This window comes from Gekko japonicus, unplaced genomic scaffold, assembly GCF_001447785.1.
Source record: "Gekko japonicus isolate JY-2015 unplaced genomic scaffold, Gekko_japonicus_V1.1 scaffold3081, whole genome shotgun sequence".
Classification (NCBI taxonomy): Eukaryota; Metazoa; Chordata; class Lepidosauria; order Squamata; family Gekkonidae; genus Gekko; species Gekko japonicus.
Genome location: NW_015176070.1, coordinates 70,609 through 91,299, shown reverse-complemented (window position 1 = coordinate 91,299; position 20,691 = coordinate 70,609). Strand labels below are relative to the sequence as shown.

The following is a 20,691-nucleotide window of genomic DNA, read 5'->3' as shown; positions in this document are numbered from 1 at the left end:
AACAAGAATAGTATTAAATCCAGGTCTTCTTTACTTTAACATTGACTTGAAAGAACCTTCCTCGATAATAGTATGAAGTGCTTTGCTTCCCTGTATTCTGAAAAATTTTGATTGGTTTTCCAAATATGAGTGCTGGGGAAAGTATTTAATTGTGTGCAAGAGTCTTTATTATAAATGGCTGCATGGTATTTGAAGATTGGTATTTATGATATTAAGGTATGATACTTGTTCAAATGGCACTTCCCAGTTGGAAATGATTTATTTGAAGGGTGGGGTTTTTTTTGTAATATATTACAGCTGTGCAATGACATGGGAAGCATTTATATCAGACTTATTTAGTAGTCACAATATTATGGATATTGCAAAGTAAAAGCACGGAGACCAGCATGCCTATTAAAGTGCTGTGGTTGTAATTCTACATCCAGGTACCTGAGCTTAAATTCCACTGAAACTGTTAGCTTTGACTTGTAAACAAGTGAGGGTAGTACTCTGGCCTAGGGGTTAGTTAAGATGGAAGATATCACAGGCTTTTTGCCGTGAACCTCACCTATGCAGCTGCTTTGCAAGGACTGGATAGTAAACTGGACTGTGCCATAGGGTCCTAGGCATAAGGAGGAGCTCAAATCCCAAGCGAGAGGGGGGAAGAGACAGACATTTGGGGAAAGTGGAAACCAAACCCAAGAGGTAGAGGATCTAAAGGTCATAAAGTCCAGGGATAAGAACAGGTGAAGAATAAATAACCTGAAGGCTTCATGGAGGAGGCAGGGCTTTTGGGGGAAGTGGAAGCGGACAAGGCTGAGAGTCAGCAGAAGCAAAGTGGAGCTTGGAAAACTTCACATGGGGACTCAGAACAAATGGAGAAAAGAGTTGGGAAGCCGGAGAGCTCACGGTTATTAAACACATTCCAAGGAGCAAGAGCAACTGGCAGAACTTCAGATATTGAACTGTTTTTCAAATAGTCCGATCTTTGACCATGAGTATTTTACAGTCTTGCAAAAGCATGGCCTCTCAGTGGCGTGTTAATGATTTTAAGCTCCCTAAACTACTTATCTAACCTACCTCTTACAATAGCTTTCATTTTTTGGTGTCATAATAAATTATATATTGTTCCTATGTGATATAAGGTGGAAAACATTTTTGAGGCATGCACTAGAAATTTTTTAGAGTAGCATTTTATTCGTTCTTTTCCCAGTGGTTTTAAAAACATAAGACAGTTTTACTAATTAATATTAGTGACACCCTTAAAACTATTCTTTAAAACTACACGTTGAGGTACATTTTAAGACCTAGTCCCGGCCACAATGGAATAGAGCATGCTTGGACAGGGTTGTCAATAGCCGCTATGGCCCCTGGGCTGTCAAGAGCCACCATGCGCCTCCCCATATGACCCTGATCCAAACCAAGTATCGTAACAAAACAAATGATTTGGCTTGCTGTAACTACGAATCTGTGGGAATAAAAGAATCAGCCTGGTCATCCACCTGTCCAGTTATGGCAGGCTTAACTCATCAGAGAATAAAGCCAGGAAACTCAAAATTGGCCACCAGCTTCAGGATGATTATGGGAGTTCCAAGGCCAAACAAATTGAAAGACATGGGAATATCCTGGCCAAGATTATCTTGAGTTAAACCTGCCCCACCCCTGCTATTTGCCATAGAAGCTAAGGATGTCTGCTTGTGGCAGGCATAACTCGTCAGAAAATAATATTACATGCTTGAAAACTGGCCAGCAACCCCAGAATAACGATGGAAGTTGCAGTGCCAAAAATAAAAGGAATCAGAACACCTGAACCAGGTTATCTTCATGATAGGTAATGTGTAATAGGAGAGCTCTTAAGCAACCTGTCATGTCTCTAATATTCAGATCCCTAATCCATCATGGAAGGTTGCTGGGTGATACACTCTCAGCCAGACCTACCTCACAGGGGTGTGAAGATAACATGAAGGACAAGAGAATAGTGCAGTTTTGGGTCCCCATTGGGGAAAAAGACTGAGTATGATGATTATTATGAATCTAATTTTGCCTACAGTTCACCCACCCCCTAAAAAAGAATGATAGCTATTGCTCTCGCTTCACCAAGTATTTATTGCTGCCAACTCTTTTGGCAAATGGAAGAACTGATCATTCACTATTCAAACTACTGTTAAGTATTGTGAGCACAGGCCCCTCATATCAGAAGAAGAAGAAGAGGAGGAGGAGGAGGAGATTGGATTTATACCCCACCCTTCGCTCATAGTCTCAGAGCCACTTACAATCTCCTTCCCGTCCTCTCCCCACAACAGACACCCTGTGAGGTAGATTGGGCTAAGAGAGCTCTTTTGAGAATTACTCTTGAGAGAACAGCTCTCAGAGAACTTTGACTGACCCAAGGTCACCCAGCAGCTACATGTGGAGGAGTGGGGAATTAAACCGTCATAGTTGTGTTAAAGAAGCAGGAGCAGTTTTCCTCCCTTTGGTTAGTATTTGGTGGCGCAGGCTGTAAAAGCCTGCAGTAATCTAACACCAAACAGCCATAAGGCTGTTCGAGTCCCACCGTGGCCGGGGTGAGCTCCGGGTCCTTGTCCCAGCTCCTGCCAACCCAGCGGTTCAAAAGCCCTTAGGCAAGTAGATAAATGGGTACCCACTCCTAGGAGCGGGGGGCACCTTCCTTCCAATGAATTGGAGTGCAGCAGCGGTGGCGGCTGAGCGGTGGCAGTGGACGACGAGCGGCGATCATGGTGGCGGTCTGGCGGCAAGCAGCAAGCGATCCGGGCGGAGATTGGTCCAGGAGACGCGGCGACATGACGGCGTTGCGCGGTCGGAGCCAATAGGATGGAGACCAGCTGCTACAGCCATCACACAAGCTGCGCGCCATGAGGACCACTCCAGAAGGAGTCGCTGTGAGAAAGAAAGACCTTTGCTCAGACACCATCGCCTGGAAACAGAGAGAACCCACCACGGAAAGAACAACATAGGAAGATCACTGCTGCTTAGGTGCCTGGTAGGCACTCACCCCTCCCCTTGCACTGTGACCCTAGTTAGGTGATTTAAAGGTCTCTGTAAACCGCTCCGAGCCCTCAGGAAGAAGTGGTATATAAGTTGAATGTGTAATGTAATGTAGGTGTATGGACCCTAGTCTGGGAGAACCGGGTTTGATTCCCCACTTCTCCACATGCAGCTGCTGATGTGACCTTGAGTCAGTCACAAGTTCTTTCAGAGCTGTTCTCTCAAGAGCAGTTCTCAAAAGAGCTCTCTCAGCTCCACCTACTTCACAGGGTGTCTCTTGTGGGGAGGGAAAGGGAAAGGAGATTGTAAGCCACTCTGAGACTCCTTCAGGTAGTGAAGGGTGGGGTATACATCCAATCTCTTCTTCTTTTCAGATAAGTTGTGCCTTCTAAAAATGCCCTCTTCATCTTCATTTGCACAGTCTGTGCCCCTCAATATTACTCTCTGTTGCCATGTGCCTAATTTTGTAATTTTATATTTACACGAACTTATATATATCTTTAGTTGTTGTAGATTTTCAGGGCTGTATGGCCATGGTCTTGGCATTGTAGGACCTGACGTTTCGCCAGCAGCTGTGACTGGCATCCTCAGAGGTATAGCACAGAAAGATGGAGTACTCTCTGTGTCAAGGTGAGAAGAAAAATGGTAGGCAGGTGATTTATATCTCCTCAGGAAGGTGGGGTTTCTTCTCACCTTGACACAAAGAGTACTCCATCTTTCTGTGATATACTACTGTTTTCTTCAGAGACTCAGGTTTGTTTTCCACTCAGACACTGGTTTCCCCATTGTGTCAGGACCCACAGTCAATCACTTCAGCACACACTTCCAAGAAGGTTTTACTTTATTGCGAGAACTATGGTAGCATAAACATATTCACTGTTAGGAATAACTAGTACTAAGCATACAGGTATAGATATAGGACACTCAAAAGCCCCCCCCCAATCGATGGGCCAATTAGGCACTCTCCCGCGGGCGGGAAGAACCGTTGGAGTGTAGGCAAGGAAACGAAACTAATCCCACGGGTAAACTATGGGAAGACACTACACAAGCGAGCTACAAGGTCAGTGATAAGGAGTAGAGGCGCCGAGGGGAATGGAATGCGGGCCTGGCTGGTACACAGGTCAAGCGAGCGAACTGAAACCCATAAACCTTATGGCAGCCTAGCTGGCACATTGCTGCTGCAGTTGCTAATACAGTGTAGTGGCAACAGGGCTTCCATATGGCAGTTCCCCCCACATTTTTGCTGCCTCCAGTCTTCCATAAGTGGCTGTCCCACACACCACCATGGCCTTTTCACCTTCTTTTAAACTTGGCAGTTAAATATTGTTATAACATTGTATAATATGACTTAGAGTCTCTGAATTCCCAGCTCCCCCCCCCAAAAAAAGTCTCTAGCCTCTTTCCTTGCAGTGGTGTAAAGGGGAAAGACATAGCTCTGTAATGAAAACGGCTAGAGACTTAGTTTCTAAACTATGAAAACTGGGAATTCAAAAAATCTTATAGACATTGCGGTCACACATGGCTAAATAATCCACTTTCAGTGCACTTTCCAACTGGATTTTTACTGAAAGTGGATTATTTAGTGTGTGTGACCGCAGTCAATGTAACATTCATCAATAATGAGTTGCCAAAAAGCCCCCCACACCCATAGTGAGGCAAAATGGTTGCCATGGGCACTGGGACAGGGAAACTGGCTGCCATGCGACTGAGATGGGAAAAATGCAAACTTCCTCACCCACATGACAGCCATCCAGGATTTGTTGCTGTTTTTGGTCAAAACTTTGCAGCAAAAACAGGTTTGGGAAAGATGGGAGAAAAGTCAGGGAAAACCCAAGAGGTGTGCAAAAGCACTCAGTGGTACGGGGAGCATTAAAAAACCTCCTCATTTTACAACAGTACCAAATCCAGGCCATGTAATCCATGTGGAAAAGGTAATGGTAAAACTACATGTTATGTTTCCTTCTGTGCTAATTTTAAAAGCCTTTTTTCAATGATAAGAACTCAGAGAGAGCGAGCATGCGCGCATTGGGAACTTTCTTCCTCTGTCATTTTACCTTATGAAAATTGCACTTTCAGTTGCCTTTACGTCCACTGGGGGGGAAATTATGGGAACCTGTGAGGGAACAAACAGCTTATTTTCAGCAAGAAAAAGCAGCTTCAAAAAGGGTTCTGGATGCTATTTCTGCATTGTTCTTCTTGCAAAAGTGGTTAGCTGCATTTCCAAAATGCTCAATGTATCCCCATTTATACAAAAGTCAGTGAGGTGTTAACAATTTTTGGAGCTTTCAGCTGAGTAATATACTTCTGATACTCAAAATATCTTCAGATGTTAATCTCAGGCCCCGGTCACACTGAGGGAAATAGGCTTTTTTGAGCCGCACCAAAAGAGACACGTGGCAGCGGGATCAGACAGATCCCCCCAGCCGCCGTGCAGGTCCTCCCCGGCATGATTAGATGCCAGGAAGAAGCCACGGATTGGAGAGTGAGGCCAGCCCACTGCGCATGCGTGTGCATGCACAGTTCGGCAGGACCTTGCATGCTGCGGGAGAGACAGGTGCACCGGCAATCAGATGGCTGTCCCTGCAGCGGATTTTCAGGTAGGTAGTAGTGTTTTCTGGGGGGGGGGGGGTTTGGGGGGATTTTTGCCCAGAAAAGACGGATCGGGGACGGGTGCGTGCCGCTTCCCAGATGTTGCGGTGTGATCGCGCCCGCTTGATGCACCCCCGATCCGTCCCTCTCGCGTGGCAAATCCTCCGGTGTGACCAGGGCCTCATACCATCAGAACGGGGAATGAGAAATATAATTTAAACTGCTAATTACCTGCCCCCCAGCTCATTTGTATATTTTTAAAATGTAGGCAAACCACAGAATTACAGATTAGTGTGTGTATTATTTGGTCCTCGTCCTCGTTGATCAATGATGTAATATTTATTGGCCCTGTTTAACAAAAAGTGGGGAAAGGTGATAGATTAGCCAGCTCTAAATAAGCTCTGAACAACTTTGGACATTTGAGAAGTTTGAAGTACTAGGCCTTTAATTTGTATTACACACAAGGCAATTAGATTGGGATTTTCCACCCTTCTTCCTTCCTATTTCTATTGTTTTATTTAACAGAGAAATGAGGCTGCCAAAGAAAATGGGCGCTTTTTGGAGAATGTATACTAATGCATCTGCATCAGAGTGCTGCATGTTTGTGTATTCTGTTTTACAAGTGATTGGCTTGGAGTCAGCAGTTAATGGATGAGCGATGGTGATCCGCTACAGATGCTTTCCTGAAAAACATTTTCAATTGTAAACATATCCTTGTTCAATTTTATTTTATTTTATTTTGCATTTATGAGGTCTTTGAGAACAAATGGATAGTTATCACTTAACAATGTAAGTTTTATGTTTTGAAGATAACTGCTTCCACTGATCCGCCCCAATAAAAAGCCATCTGCGCAGTTGCAAATATATGGTTATGAGGTATATGGTTATGAGGTTTTGTGAAGTCAATATTTAATACCAAATCACACATTTAAACATGTAACTGTTAGTTCTATCACTTCATTACTTGACTCAAAATGTAGACTTGTGTCTCGTCAACATATGAGCCTATTGTTTTGCTGCTGCTATCCGGCATTTAGATGAGATATTGGCCTACATAATGCAGCTGTAATAAATAAAACGAGGCTTAGTGTATGTGTCTGTATGGATTTATATCAGAGCTGCATGAGTAATAGTTTCTCTTCTGCTTATTTTGATTTGCCTTTCATTTTGCACTAGTCTGTGCTAGGCCTCATGAGATTTAGATCCACATTCAGCACATACAACATAACTTTCTTGCTCTTCTTCCCGCTATAACCTTTGCAACTTCCCCAGAGCCCCTATTGAGTGTTGGGTTATGCTCTGGAACAGTGCAGTGCCACACAGGAGGGGGCAATTGGTGGAATTTAGCAACAGAGACATGTGCACGAATGGAAGTGCCAGTTACCTGATGCAAGGTCACTGTGAATATAAGCCATGACTTTCATATTACTTTCTATACAGTTATATATAAGCCATGGCTTTCATATTACTTTCTATACAGTTATATATTTCCGTGTTCAACAAGCATCAAATAACCAAGTAAAAACATACTAATGCTTCTTTATTTTTTGTTTGATATAATAAACAGGAATTACCTTCCAATAATTTAGACGCTACTTTTGGATTATGATGGTTTAGTAATCACATCTGTGCTAAGTATTCCCCAAGGTCTTTCTGGTGGTATCTGTGGCAGGGTGGGACAGCCAGGAGATTTCATTTGAAATTCAGCACCAAATATGATGGCCCCGTCCACTTCCATCCTTCAGAGGCACGATTTTCCCTCCATTTTTCTTTCCCTTTACTGACTGAGCTGCCCTAGTCATGTGTTTTCTTCTTTGCTGAAGAACTCTGGCTGTACCACCCTGTCACGGTACGATATTTTGACTGTTGGCTCAGCTCAGGAACCTGAGGGAAAGATCAGGAGACCGGGTTAACTTTAACAACTTAAATGGAACTCAAAGTATTTTGAAATTCATAAATAACAAAGTATTTTATTTAACATACAAAGGAAAGGTCAGGTGAAATCAGGGGTTGAAATTTCTGAGATAAAATGAGAGTTTCTTAAGCACTTAAATCTTTATTTTGAGAGGCTTTTGTTCCAGTGTTTTCCTCAAACACTTCAGTACACTTTCATTGTGTATTCTCTGACTCTTTTCCCAGAAGGCCGATCCCCCCTTTCCAGTACTCAAACCCCTTCTCTTGAAACACCAGTACTCATCTTGAGTTTTTAACTGATTCATGCGGTCTGCAAAGGGAGTTTCTACCCACACCAGCCCAGGGATCTCTTGACTCTTCAGAGCTAACTCCCTGTTTGACTGAGTAGGGATTTTTTTTCTTTGTCTCTAGAAGATCTATCCCCTTTCTTTGGCCTGAATTGAAGTCTCTGTCTAACTACCCACTGGTCCTTGCCAACTTCCCCCCATTGTCCTGTCTGTGTTAAGCTACTCTCAGGACTGAATTCTGAAACAGTCAGTACTCCATTCTTCTCAGCTAGGGTTGAAATGAGACTACATCTCTCCTCAGCATTCAGTTCAGAAGTCTTTCTCTGCTTAGCTGATGCTAACCAATCAAATTTCTTGGAGCAGCTTGTCACTCAAGGCTCTCTGTTTCTGTGAAGAATTAACCCTTCACAGTCCTTTATCTGTTTACACAACTAATCTTTTAAAAGTGCAGTCTGTCACAGTATCAAAAGAGATGATCTGCTACTCTTGCAGAAGGCATTCCTCTTGAGGCTAATTCAGGCATTCACTAATCTGTGTCTGTGCATCTGGGGGAACTGCAGTTTTCCATTTTCTCAGTATAAGCCTTTAGGCCACTAGAAATTCATGATTCAACCACAGCTGCTGCTCATATGGTCATTTGCAAACTGGAGAAACCTAATGAGTCTTTCATACATAAAAGGAACAACACACAATACAAAATTGGAATAGCTAAATAAATTGTGCCAAAATGGTGTATCTATTAGATATTGCATAAAGTAGGCATCACTGAAATAGTACACTAGAGTATGTCATAATTCACCATGTATCTACTTTTTAGTTGTACTGGAGTCCAGCATGCAAAATTTAATATTTTATTGTGGAAGTCTAAATGTAATGTTCATAGATGTCAAGCACATGTGTTCCAAAATCTATGATATCAATTTTTGTAGCACCTTACAAAGAGTGTTTTTATTTAAGCTAGCGCCACAACATATTGTGATAATTTAGACATTGCACATGCATTTGGACATTTTTGTACAAGTAATATATTGCCATTCAGTTTTTATTAAATTTTCCTTTCAGTTCTGAGAATGCTAATAAAATATTGTGCTGTTTTGTATCTTAGAAAGCAGTTCTACCACTATCAGTCTAGCCTTTTGAAACAAAAGTTTTTCTCAGTATGTAATTCTGGATTGCCCTTTATTATTGGGTATAGATGGTATGTTGTAATGAATTTCTTTCGTACGAATAAATAGCACATTCAGCTTAATATACCTGCCAATGGTTTCAAGAATGGTTGCAGACAATCCACTTGTAAATGTTGATTCCAGAAGAATGGATTCAGATATCAGAAATGCTCAAGGATAAGACTGTATCTTTGAGCATTTCTGATATCTGAATTGATTCTACTTGTATTACCTGATTCTGCTTCTATTTTTTGCCCTGTCTGCAACTCATTATAAAGGCCCACTTCATTCTTGTGACTATAAGCATAGACTAAAGTCTAAGCATAGACTAAAGTCCATGGAGTCACATTTGTATAGAACTTCTGTAAGTAGATGTCAGATACACTGCAAAACAATAAACAATGCATATCACATTTACATGATTTGGGGAATGCATCTGGTTTCCTTCAGAAACATATGACTTTTCCTAGGTAGGAGAGATCAGCTACCTCCAAAGGAGGCAAGGAATTACTGCTTTAAAAATAAATGCAACTGATGAGCAACACTGGGGTACAGCATTTTCAGTAGCTTCTCGTGCTTTCTCGCATCTGTTTTTCAATTATTTTATTTGCTAATTGGACACATTTCAGTCACGTCAGGACCCAAAGGAGCATATTGCAAAAAATTGAGACAACAGATCATTATTAATGGGACCCCAAAAATACAAAAGAACAAATTAAAGTCACAAGCAGTTATGAAACCTGAAGCCAGTGTGCAACTAAACCTTACCACTGTCTTAATTTAAATGCCCTCCTGTTTTGTTTCACAGGACTTCCTGAAGACCATGAGGGTGGGCACATTCCTCACAATCTCAGAAAGAATGTTCCACTTTACAGGGCACCAGCAGAGAGAATGCACAATTGGTTCATGGCTGACCTCACTTACTTTCAGGGACAGATGTAAGGAACTGCTGGGTTGATTGAAGTTGCAACATGGCTTCGTACCAGGAGAAAGGTCCAACTATATGGGTCCTAAGTCATGAAGTGCTCTAAAAGTAATAGCACTTTCAATTTAGCTTGGAAACAAACAGATAACCAATGAAAAGATTTAAAGATAGATGGTAATATGTTCACAGTGCAAAACTCCAGATAATAATCAAGCTGCCGCATTCTGGACCAGCTGAAGTTTCTGAAGGGTAGCCCCACAAAGAGCGTGTTTATGGCCCCACTCATCATAAAGTGTCTTGCATTGTTGGCAGGGTTGGACTCACTTACTCAGTGGTCCTCATTAGTGTTCCGTTTATTGCCATGGACCAAATCGACACAAGTGTGATTCCTTTCACATGCCCACTCTGCCCTTGTAAGACCTCAGGAGGCTGAGCTATGACTCTGTCTGAGACGGTTCCACTAAGTCTGGGCAGGTCTGGTGGTTTGATCTAGCCCAAGGACACAGCGTTTAGGTTCATCTTCCACCCTTCTCCATTTAGCTCCTCCTTTTAGGTTCATCTTTCTTCCTTCTCAGCCATTCCCAGCCAGCTTGCGCCCCCCCCCTTCTCCTGTAACATCTCCTTTATTATCCCTGAGGCCCGCCCATGCTGGCCAAGCCCAGAACTGCTCCTCCCTTACCTGTTGATCTCTTAACTCTTTCCTTTCTTTGCCCCAAACCAGCTGGGTTTGCATAGGGCTAGCCAGAGACCCTTGCTGCTAGCTGTGCCACTAGACAATGCTTTTAATGGCTAGAAGATTATAATGCCTCCACCTTGGGTGGAAGGGCAGCATAGAAACATTTTAAATAAAAATATATACTCAGTTTCCTGCCTTTGGTGTTCTGTGAGAGTTCATTACTTCATCTGCTAGTTTCAGGCTTCAAAAAACTTGAAAAATAATAAAAAATATTTTTAAAAAAAACTTACTTCTTTTACTAGTATCTTTCTTTGGGGGGGTATCAAAAGCTGACTGTGACACGAAATTGTCCTGATATTATGATTAACTCAAACATAGTAACTGAATTTTTGCTTACAGATGTGTTGAGGCTCAGGCACAGGAGATGAGTTTAACTATTATGATAAACTCAGGAAGAAGACTTGATTTTGTGATAGGCATTGTCCTAAACCTTTGAAAACTTCTGTAATGTTTGGCTTTTTCTGTTACGAACACTGACCATTCTTTATGTGGCCAGAATCTGAAATCAACTTAGCTAGGTAGGATGCTTGTCTTTAGGATGAACCTTCTTGCAAAAGGTTCCTGAAAATTTTACTTTGTATTTTGTCTATTTTACTTCACATTTTATTCCTTCGTCAGACTCTGAATCTGATCAAGGCTTCTTCTCCCTCTGGCCTTTGGGCACCTCTTACATAGATCTGAAAGTGAGGTGGGAGGTGTCTTTGCATGGCTTTCCCCCATATTCTAGAGTGTCATAAAGCTAGGGTATCCTGGGCTTAACAAACCAAGTAGGTCTCACTAGTACACCATGGGAAGTGAATGTATGCTATGGAATCTATAAAAGGTAAAGGTTTCCCTTGCTCAAAAGCTAGTTGAATCTGACTCTACGGGGCGGTGCTCATCTCCGTTTCCAAGCTGAAGAGCAAGTGCTGTCCAAAGACATTTCCATGGTCATCTGGCCAGCATGATGAAACGCCAAGGTGCACGGAACACTGTTACCTTCCCATTGGCCTCAGATCTTCTGAAACATACAAGGATTCCATGACCAGACCTACAGAGGTTTTTGAACAGATGTGAAAAGCTTAGAAGTTTGATAACTACTTATGTAGAAAATGACTAGTTTTGGTTCCTCCAAAGTTTGGAAACACTGCTTTAGGGAAATACATATGAAGAGAAATGGACAAAATCTAGAAATCATAGCATGAAGCTCTGGTTTGTACATATTAAAGGAATTAAGCCAATACAAATGTTATAGGCAGTCATATTGTGCCTGTAGATTGAATCTTCAAGTTTCTAATGACTTAGGAGTAGTTGTACGTATCATTTTTAAAGTACTGTATGTGGCCCATTTGTTAGATTCCACAGTGCAGATTTGTAACCTTGTATTCCTGGATCATCTCATTAAAGTCTTTATCCAGCTAAAAATAACTGTTCTATCAAGCATACGTGTATAAAATTTTGTGTTTTTCTGCCTTTGAGTCAGCATCATCAAATATAATTGATTCATTATTGTATGACTAATTTAATTATGTGATGAATTAGGGAGAATGTTACCCTTTCATATAAGGCTGTTTCCTCTTTTCTTATGGTAGCTTTTAATATACCATGTAGTCCACATAGAATAGAAATTCAAGTAAATAACTACATTACAAAGCAGCTAGATTAGCACTGAAACATGCAAGGTCCCTGTCCCAGTACTCTGTGTAGGCTGCATCCAGATATCTAGTAATTCTTTAAAAGAAACATTAGTCACAGCAGTTGTGAACTACTATCACTGTTTAGACACAATGGGCATGGAACATGCTACGTCCAAGTAGAACAGCAGTTATTGGACATGGCACCTGATGTATGGTCTGGATATGATCTGTGCTATGGACACATAATTGTAAAATCCACATTTCACCTAATTTTTTTAAAAATGTAAAATTGTAAACCTTGGGGAACCTTGATTTTTTATAGAACTTTTTTATTTTTCCAAACAAACATAAAATGGGGATTCAATACAATACCAATGCCTTGTCTGTTATCATGCCTCATACATGAACCAAGTCTATTTCATTTTTCCAATATATGCGATAAAATATATTTTGCAGGTCAGCAAACATACAATTTCTTCTTTTCTACTAAAATTGGGCTTTCTCTAAGTGTATTATTGAATTTCTTATACTATTTGGTAGTGTGGACAATTAATTGTTCTGAATAAAGAAATACTGGAGTCTCATTCCGTCAGACACACCTATAAATCCTTCAGTGATTCTCAGTGGTTATATAAAAAAGCTTAAAGTCTCAGAAGTCTCCTCAGACATTTTCTTTCTAAAAAGAGAGAGATAAAGTTCTTAAGCCAACAAACATATTTAGGGATTCCTCTAAAATTCTCAGTGATTATGAAGAGGAAACTTAAGGTCTCAAGAATTCCCTGAAACAATTTTAAACATTTATGAATATATTGTTAAGTTTCTTAAGCTGTTTACTAACATGGGGGATTATTTAATCTGGATAAAGAGATACTGGGATCCTATTCCATCAAACATATCGATGTGTCTCTCAGTAATTCTCAGTATTTATATAAAAGGAGCTTAAACTCTCAAAAGTTCCATTAAACAGTTTCTTTCTACATAGAGAAATATACAACTCTTAATCTATCAAGCATATGTAGTGGTCCCTCTATAATTCTCAGTGATCATATAAAGGAAACTTAAAATCTCAGGGATCCCCTCAAACGTTATTTATAATATTTTAATAAGTCTCTTCTTGATTTTCTGATTTTTGCTCTCAAGTTTTAATGTCTTAATTCTATGTTTTTTCCCTTTGTGGGTGTAGCAGTTTTATTCTAGTAGGAACCATGTATGCACTATGCTTTGCAGTTCCATACGTAGGTTTCTTTGGTCTTTCTGAAGTGTTGAGTAGGGCATTTTTTTTTGTAGATTCAGCAGTCATGATCATTTTAAGAAATCTCTGGTGCATCTTTGAAAAAGATGTGTTTCTCCTATAGGGTATGAGATCTTTTTTATAGGTCCAGTCCACTTGCATAAAGGTTTCCTGACTATCTTCTGGATGATCATATCCGTTATTCTGGTCTTGGCATACTACCTGGGCTGGTTCCCCCTTAGCCGAGGCCTGTTGCAATAATGGTTGCATTTCAGTTTGCAAAGATAAAAAAGGCTTCTTCAATTCCCTTTGTAATAGTAACAATCAATGTAGTTTGAATCATAGTCAGCGGGTCTTCCCAGGAAGCCTGAATGAGTTTGGTATCCATGGATTCTAGTGAATCTGGAGGTACAATCTTTAAAGCATTCTGCACATTATTCTTCTAGTACATTTTTTCTAAAGACATACTAACACTCTAAAAGCATTACCCTAAACTGAGTTGTACAGAGATGTTCTTTCTAGCAAACCATATAACAGCTTCTGTTATTATCTAAACAGTGCTAAGATAAACTGGAGAGCCAGTCAGTTATTTACATAATAAAAAAATGTGGTCAGAACAAAATGGAGTTATAAAGTTCAACAAAGATAAGCAAATTTTGTTATGGGAACTGAATACATGCAAAATTCAAAATGGTCCATAGAAATTATAAATCATCTATTGGATTATGAATAGTCCTGAAATTTTAACTCTTAAGTACCATTTTACACAAAGTCCTTTCTTATTTTCTTCGCTGGGATGTAATGTTGATAAAGTTGCTTTAAGTTCTTTTCAATAACGTGATGAAAATAGGGGGGGGGAGAAACTGATGCTACTGCCAATCTTTTTAAACTTTGAGAGGACTAGCGTTATATGATGGATTTTCTCATGGAGTTGTTATAACAAGTTCAGATTACAAAAGAAGGTTGCTTTTAAATTCTTCACAGTCACAGTAGAAATGGAGGGGGGGGGAAGAAGCTGATGCAACTGCCAGTCTTTCCAAAACTTAAAGGGACAGACGTTATATAATAGATTTTCTAGTAGTGTTGGGATTGCAAAAGAAGATTGTAGCTGTTAATTTCCAACTTTAGACAAAGTCCTCTTGTTTTCTTTGCCCCGGGATTGTTTGTAGAGTTGCTTTTAAGAGCTTTTGATAGCCACGGTAAAGATGGGGGGGAGAGAAAGACATCACCCTCCCCTTTGAGTCTTTAAATTTCAAAGGGGCTGACATTGTGTAGAAGATTTTCTGGTTATGTTGCTTTAACAGGTACTCACAGAAAAGAAAGAAAACTTCATTGGTGTTGTGGATGAGGCACGGATTTAAGTCCCTCTTGTCTGGTAGCGACAGCTATCTGCTCATGGCTGACCATGGGCGGTCGTCATTGTTCCTTGCTGGGGACGATCCAGAGGCTTCCCTTCACCTGCTGCCGCGAATGAGGGGCTCGGATCAAGTCCCTTGCCCTACACTCCCCTCCGAGGAGTGTAGCGGAGTTTGGGAGTCCCCAAAACTCCTCTAGAGGAGACAAGAAGCTGGCAGTAGCTGGGAGCTCTCCCAAGCACCATCCTTCTCGCCGCACTGCAACCAGGAAGTCCAACCTCGATGTGTTTTTATGTTCGTCACTTTGCGGATCCTGATTTGGATGGAGAGGTGGCATAAAAATAGTTTAAATAAATAAATAAATAATTACTAGACGGGAAGGTAAACCTGAGAGGTTGGCGATATACCAGAAACTGGGAGAGGAGGGTTGTGGAGAGACAAACTGGCTCCCAAGCTAGTGTAGAAGGAAGTGAGCTAGTGGCAAGGGAGAAAATGAGAGAATGCTGGAGCTGATATAGGGGGGCTGCTGAATTTTGAAAGGCTCAAAAAAATTGAGGACCCTTGCTGTAATAGATTGCACTGTCCGACATTGCGCTGGCGGAGGAAAGGGGTTTGTAGGTATGTTTCATGGGCCATCTTTCGTTTTGAATTTGTGTTTCAAAGATGGAAAGAAAGAGCGAAACCAGGAGCTCCTCGGTTTACCAGACTTGAAGAGTTCACAGACTGGGACAGTAGACCCAGCAGAAATTACCTGGGGTGTTTTTTTGCCAGTGGTGAACATCACAACAAAATTGTTAAGGGATCTTTGTCAGCTTGCAGATAGATAACCGCAAGACCCAATGGCTGTTCTTACCAAGGAGATCCAGTGTTGCATTATACAATTGATTGTATAATTCACTTTTATGGTTTATATTGCTGGCTATGCGCTGTAACAATAAAATTAATTAATTCATTCAATTGATTGTATTATTTTGCAGCTGAGATTTATGCGGACATAAAACTTTGTCACATCCTTACTGCTAACTGAAGACATCATTTCACTAAACTTTCCTTTTTTTCCTCCTCCTAGTGTCTGAGTTACAAGAAGAAGGAATAAATGCCATTAACCTACCACTCAGCCCAATTCCCTTTGAACTAGATCCTGAAGATACTATGCTAGGTAACCTGAAATAATTTGTTTTCGCCTCAATCTAAATTGCTGAAGTAGAATCGAACACCAGCTGCGTTTTCGTAACATGTTATTTCTTTTGTTTTCTTCTAATGTTTTCTAAAGAGGAAAATGAAGTTCGAACAATGATCGATCCCAATTCAAGGAACGATCCAAAACTTCAGGAGCTGATGAAGGTAATTATGAAAGGACATTCAGACTCTTTTGTAACAAAATGTAATAAGTGCAGGTTTTCATTTTGCGACTTCAGGTTTGAATTTTAGGGACCAGGAGTAAGCAATAGAAAGCCAGTGGACCTTCGCAAACCCCTCAAAGGTCACCCCCCCCCCAATGCATATATCTTTGGAAACCTTTTGACTTATGGATCATTGGCTCATGGGAGAAATTGATTTGAAGATCACAGCTTTAGTGTTGAGTAAGCCTTGCCTACTTTCCCACTCATCTTCGTTCCCAGCTGTATTCTTCAATATTTTTTTGGGGGGGGGGATGTATCTTACTTGTTCTGCTTCCTCACATGGTTAATGGACACTTCAGTGTTTGTGTTGTGGCAATTTCTTTTTTGCTATAGCTACCTATATGAGATAGTCATCTACTAAATCATAACTAATCAAGTTGTAGACATAACAGCTGTAACAATTCACCATGGTCAGTATTGGTGGGGAGAAAGCTTTGCATGCTGACATAATATTCCTATGGGGTTTATGAGTGGTTATCAGTTTTGTCTCAATCTACTGTTAGCATCTTTGAAATACAAGGCAAAATCGGTGGTTTTGCGTAACTTAATTTTTCTGCCAGCCATATGATTAAAATTAGATCAAGCCTAATCCCCAGAAGGACCACTGTATTTATTTATTATTTAAAACATTTCTATGCTGCTTTTCTGCTCAATTGACTGTCCTCAAGGTGGTAAACATTAAAACAATAAATCATTTCAGACATCAAAAATCACCCACTCCAGCCAGTGTTCTGACCACAGCATCCTGTACCAACTGTAGCTTATGGACAGTTTTCAGGAGCAGCCCCTCACAGAGTGCGTTGCAGAAGTCTAGTCCAGATGTTACCAGATTATGCACTATATTGGCAAAATCTTTCCTGCCCAGGAACAACCGCAGCTGCCTCACCAGTCAAAGATGGTGAAAGATTCCCCTGGGCACCGCTGCTGTCTGCTTAGGACCAGTGGCACCCCGAGCTACAAACCTGAAATGCAACCCCATCCCATGCAGGAGATATCCCAGTTCTGGTGTCTGACCTTCCTCCCACAAGTACTATCTCCATTTTAGCCCATTAGCCCTCGTCCAGCTCAAAACTGCCTCCAGACACTAATGGTTTCCATAGCCTCCTTGGGGTCTGCTGGAAGTGCAAAATAAGAGCTGAGTGTTGTCTGCATTTTGGTGGCAACTCAGCCAAAATCTCCAAATGACCTCTCTCAGTGGCTTCGCATAGATGTTAAAAAGCAAGGAGAAAGGATGTAACCTTGTGGGACCCAAGTGGCCAAGGGCCTGAGCAGCATTCCCTCAGCACTGCACTCTGAGACGTGCCTTCAAGGCTGAACTGAAACAACCGCAAAACAGCACTTCCAGTCCCAACCCTGAAAGATGAATGAATGAATGAATGAATTTATTGTAACAGCGATTAGCCAGCAATATAAAACCAGAATAAATAAATTACAATGGCCAGATAGTAAAATTTCCAAAATTCAACAAGGTAAAAAGACCAAACTGTAAATACGCTGCCATAAAGCACAGTATAGTATAAAAGAATAAAATATAGTACCAAAAGGAACGGTACCAGTTAAAATCAAACAGTCCTGACCCTAGTGACAACCATCCTGCTGATGCACTTCTACCACCAAGGAACAAAAATTCGCAATCTGATGGAGGGCTGTATGTTCAAGGTTAAGAAACAAGTTCTCCATCTTGTCCTGATCCGAAGTGCCTGCCAGAAGGGGATCAATAAGTTTAGCACGAGCCTCTTCAAATAACGGGCATCTCAGGAACACGTGTTCCTGGGATTCGATCTCTCCCAATGCACATAAGATGGTCTAGAAGGATACCATGATGGATGGTATCAAAAGCCAACAGCAGGTCTAGGAGAATTAACAGGGTTGCATCTCCCAGTGCAGGTCGTCCGCCAGGGTGACCAAGGCTATGTCAGTCCCATAACCATGCCTGAAACTGAAGTGGATCCAATCATCTGCTTTATTCAGAAATCCTTGAAGTTATTCACCACTTTGTTCCAGAATGGTACCTTTGAAACTGGCGGTAATTAGTCAACTCTCCTGAGTCCAGAGTAGGTATCTTTAGGAGTTGCACAAGCATGTGGTTGGTCTCAAACTTTCAAAAATTGTTTTTCCAAGTTTTTGGAAAACTTCCAAAAAGCTTGAGAGGTACCCCACACAACTGGACAAATCAGCATCCTGGGACCATTTCCAGTATGTCTGAGGTAGTGCTTTCCCCAAAGATTCTTGCAGCAGTTTTTCCCATGTTTGTATTGCACTCCTATTTGCGCATGCTAAGACCCTGAAAGGTTTATGAAGCTGACTATTTTGTATTATGATGCATTATCATTAAGGTTATTTATTTATTTCATTTTATTTACATAGTTTATAGACCATTTCCAGTATGTTTGTAGACAAGTGTGTCCTTCAAAATGTTACTGTTCACTGTGGTCAATATATAGTGGACATTTCAAAGCACTTCTATATAGTATCAATCAAGCCTTTGATTTAGCTCACAATTAATTGTGCTTAAGGCCTGCTGAGTGCAGTGAGAGTTAAGTGCTTTTAGCAGTGCTCTGGATTACTGTTATTACATTTTAGTTCTTCATCTCTGCAGGTAACTGGTATGTCTCCTTCTAGGTAGCTGCAAACCTTTCTTAAAGCATTAGCGAGTTGCATTCATTAAGTAAACAAGAGAATAATTGCAACATACTTCTAGTATAATGTGGGGATGAATAGCATGCCTTAAGGTAAAACTGATTTTCTCTTTATGTAGTATGCACACAAGGCCTAATTCTTACATGTTAATCTCTATAGTTTGTATGTTTCCTCTAATATTTATTCTGATTTTGTATCTACAGCTTTTTATTCATTGCTTCTTTGATTATCTGCTTTCTGAGTATTTACCATTGTTTCCAATAGCCTATGTGTTTATGTACATGTGCAGTATTACTAATTCTTTGTCTCTTGCACAGGTGTTAATTGACTGGATTAATGATGTATTGGTAGGAGAACGCATCATTGTGAAAGATTTGGCTGAGGACCTGTACGATGGCCAAGTATTACAAAAACTCTTTGGTAAGAAATACACACACAGCTGGAGATAAGGGACACTTGTTTGTCATTCATTCAGATAGTGGTTATTAGTTTATATTCCATACCACTTCATACTGCTCCTAGCTAGACGAATTTTTCTGGTTTATTACATATGATGCTAGTGGTGAGGTGGACAGACTAATATATTTTCTGTTTATCCTGTACTTTGAGGCTGTTGTTTTCTCTGTTGTTCATTCTCCTTTATCCATTGGACACCTCTCATTTTTCTGCTCAAGGCGATAGTTGTAAGAGCAGTATTAGATAGTATTATTATTGACCATTTCAGCTCCATGGTATGGCAGTAACTTAAAATATCTGGTCTCATCTATCCATTTAATACTGATGCCTAGTAGTAAAGAAATAAATTTGAGACTCCAAAACTCCACTTTTAACAATATTCTTGTAGATTCCTTGCTTTTCCCAAAGATTCTTGCAACAGCTTTTCCCATGTGTGTATTGCACTCCTATTTGTGCATGCTAAGACCCTGAAAGGTTTATGAAGCTGACTATTTTGTATTAGGATGCATTATCATTAAGGTTATTTGTTTATTTCCTTTTATTTATGTAGTTTATAGTCCACCTTTCTCACTGGGACTCAAGGTAGATTACACATAGTGAGTGAGTACAGTCAACAAAATGGGACATTCGGTAAACCAATGCATTAGGATATTTGAAGTCTGGAACCTCCCGAATGAAACAGAAGCATAACATTAGTATTAACATGCCACATCGAACTGTACAGAAATTACATAATAGGATCCTACTTACAATAAGATATACACAGCACTATAGACCACAAGTCCCAATGATTTATTCAAGTTATTTTGTAAACCATTTTGTATGGTGCAGCCTTATTAAGGTAAAGGTAAAGGTTCCCTTGCTCGAAAGCCAGTCGAATCCGACTCTAGGGTTGCGGTGCTCATCTCCGTTTCAAAGCCGAAGAGCCAGCGCTGTCTGAAGATGTTTCCGTGGTCATGTGGCCGGCATGACTAAACACCAAGGTGCACGGAACACTGTTACCTTCCCACCGAAGTGATACCTATTTATCTACTTGCAATTTCTTGCTTTCGAACTGCTAGGTTGGCAGGAGCTGGAACTAGAGATGGGAGCTCACTCCATCATGCGGCACCCGGGTCTCGAACTGCTGAACTACTGACCTTCCACAGCCTGCAGTTCAGCGTCTTAACCACTTGAGCCACCGCAACCCTGCACAGAAAGGTCCTCTTGGATAGTTCAGTTCTGCATAGTTTGCAGAAGACCAGAAGAGTCGGGGCTTTTCTGACCTCCTCGGGCAACCCATTCCATAAGGCGGGAGCCGCAATGGAGAAAGCGTGTGATTTTGCCCACTTGCAGGCTGGCATCTGCAGAAACCCCCCGCTGACATGAGCAGAACTGTCATGGCATTG

At 40.9% G+C, this 20,691-nt stretch overlaps 1 protein-coding gene across 1 annotated transcript in view; it reads left to right on the top strand.

The window, feature by feature from the left end:
- Positions 1–20,691, top strand: part of PARVA (parvin alpha) — a 108,567-nt gene that overhangs the window by 60,928 nt on the left and 26,948 nt on the right. The window contains exons 2-4 of the mRNA XM_015426719.1: positions 15,874–15,963; positions 16,078–16,148; positions 19,165–19,267. Of these exons, the coding sequence (XP_015282205.1) occupies positions 15,874–15,963; positions 16,078–16,148; positions 19,165–19,267 (264 nt within the window). The remainder of the gene's footprint in view (positions 1–15,873; positions 15,964–16,077; positions 16,149–19,164; positions 19,268–20,691) is intronic.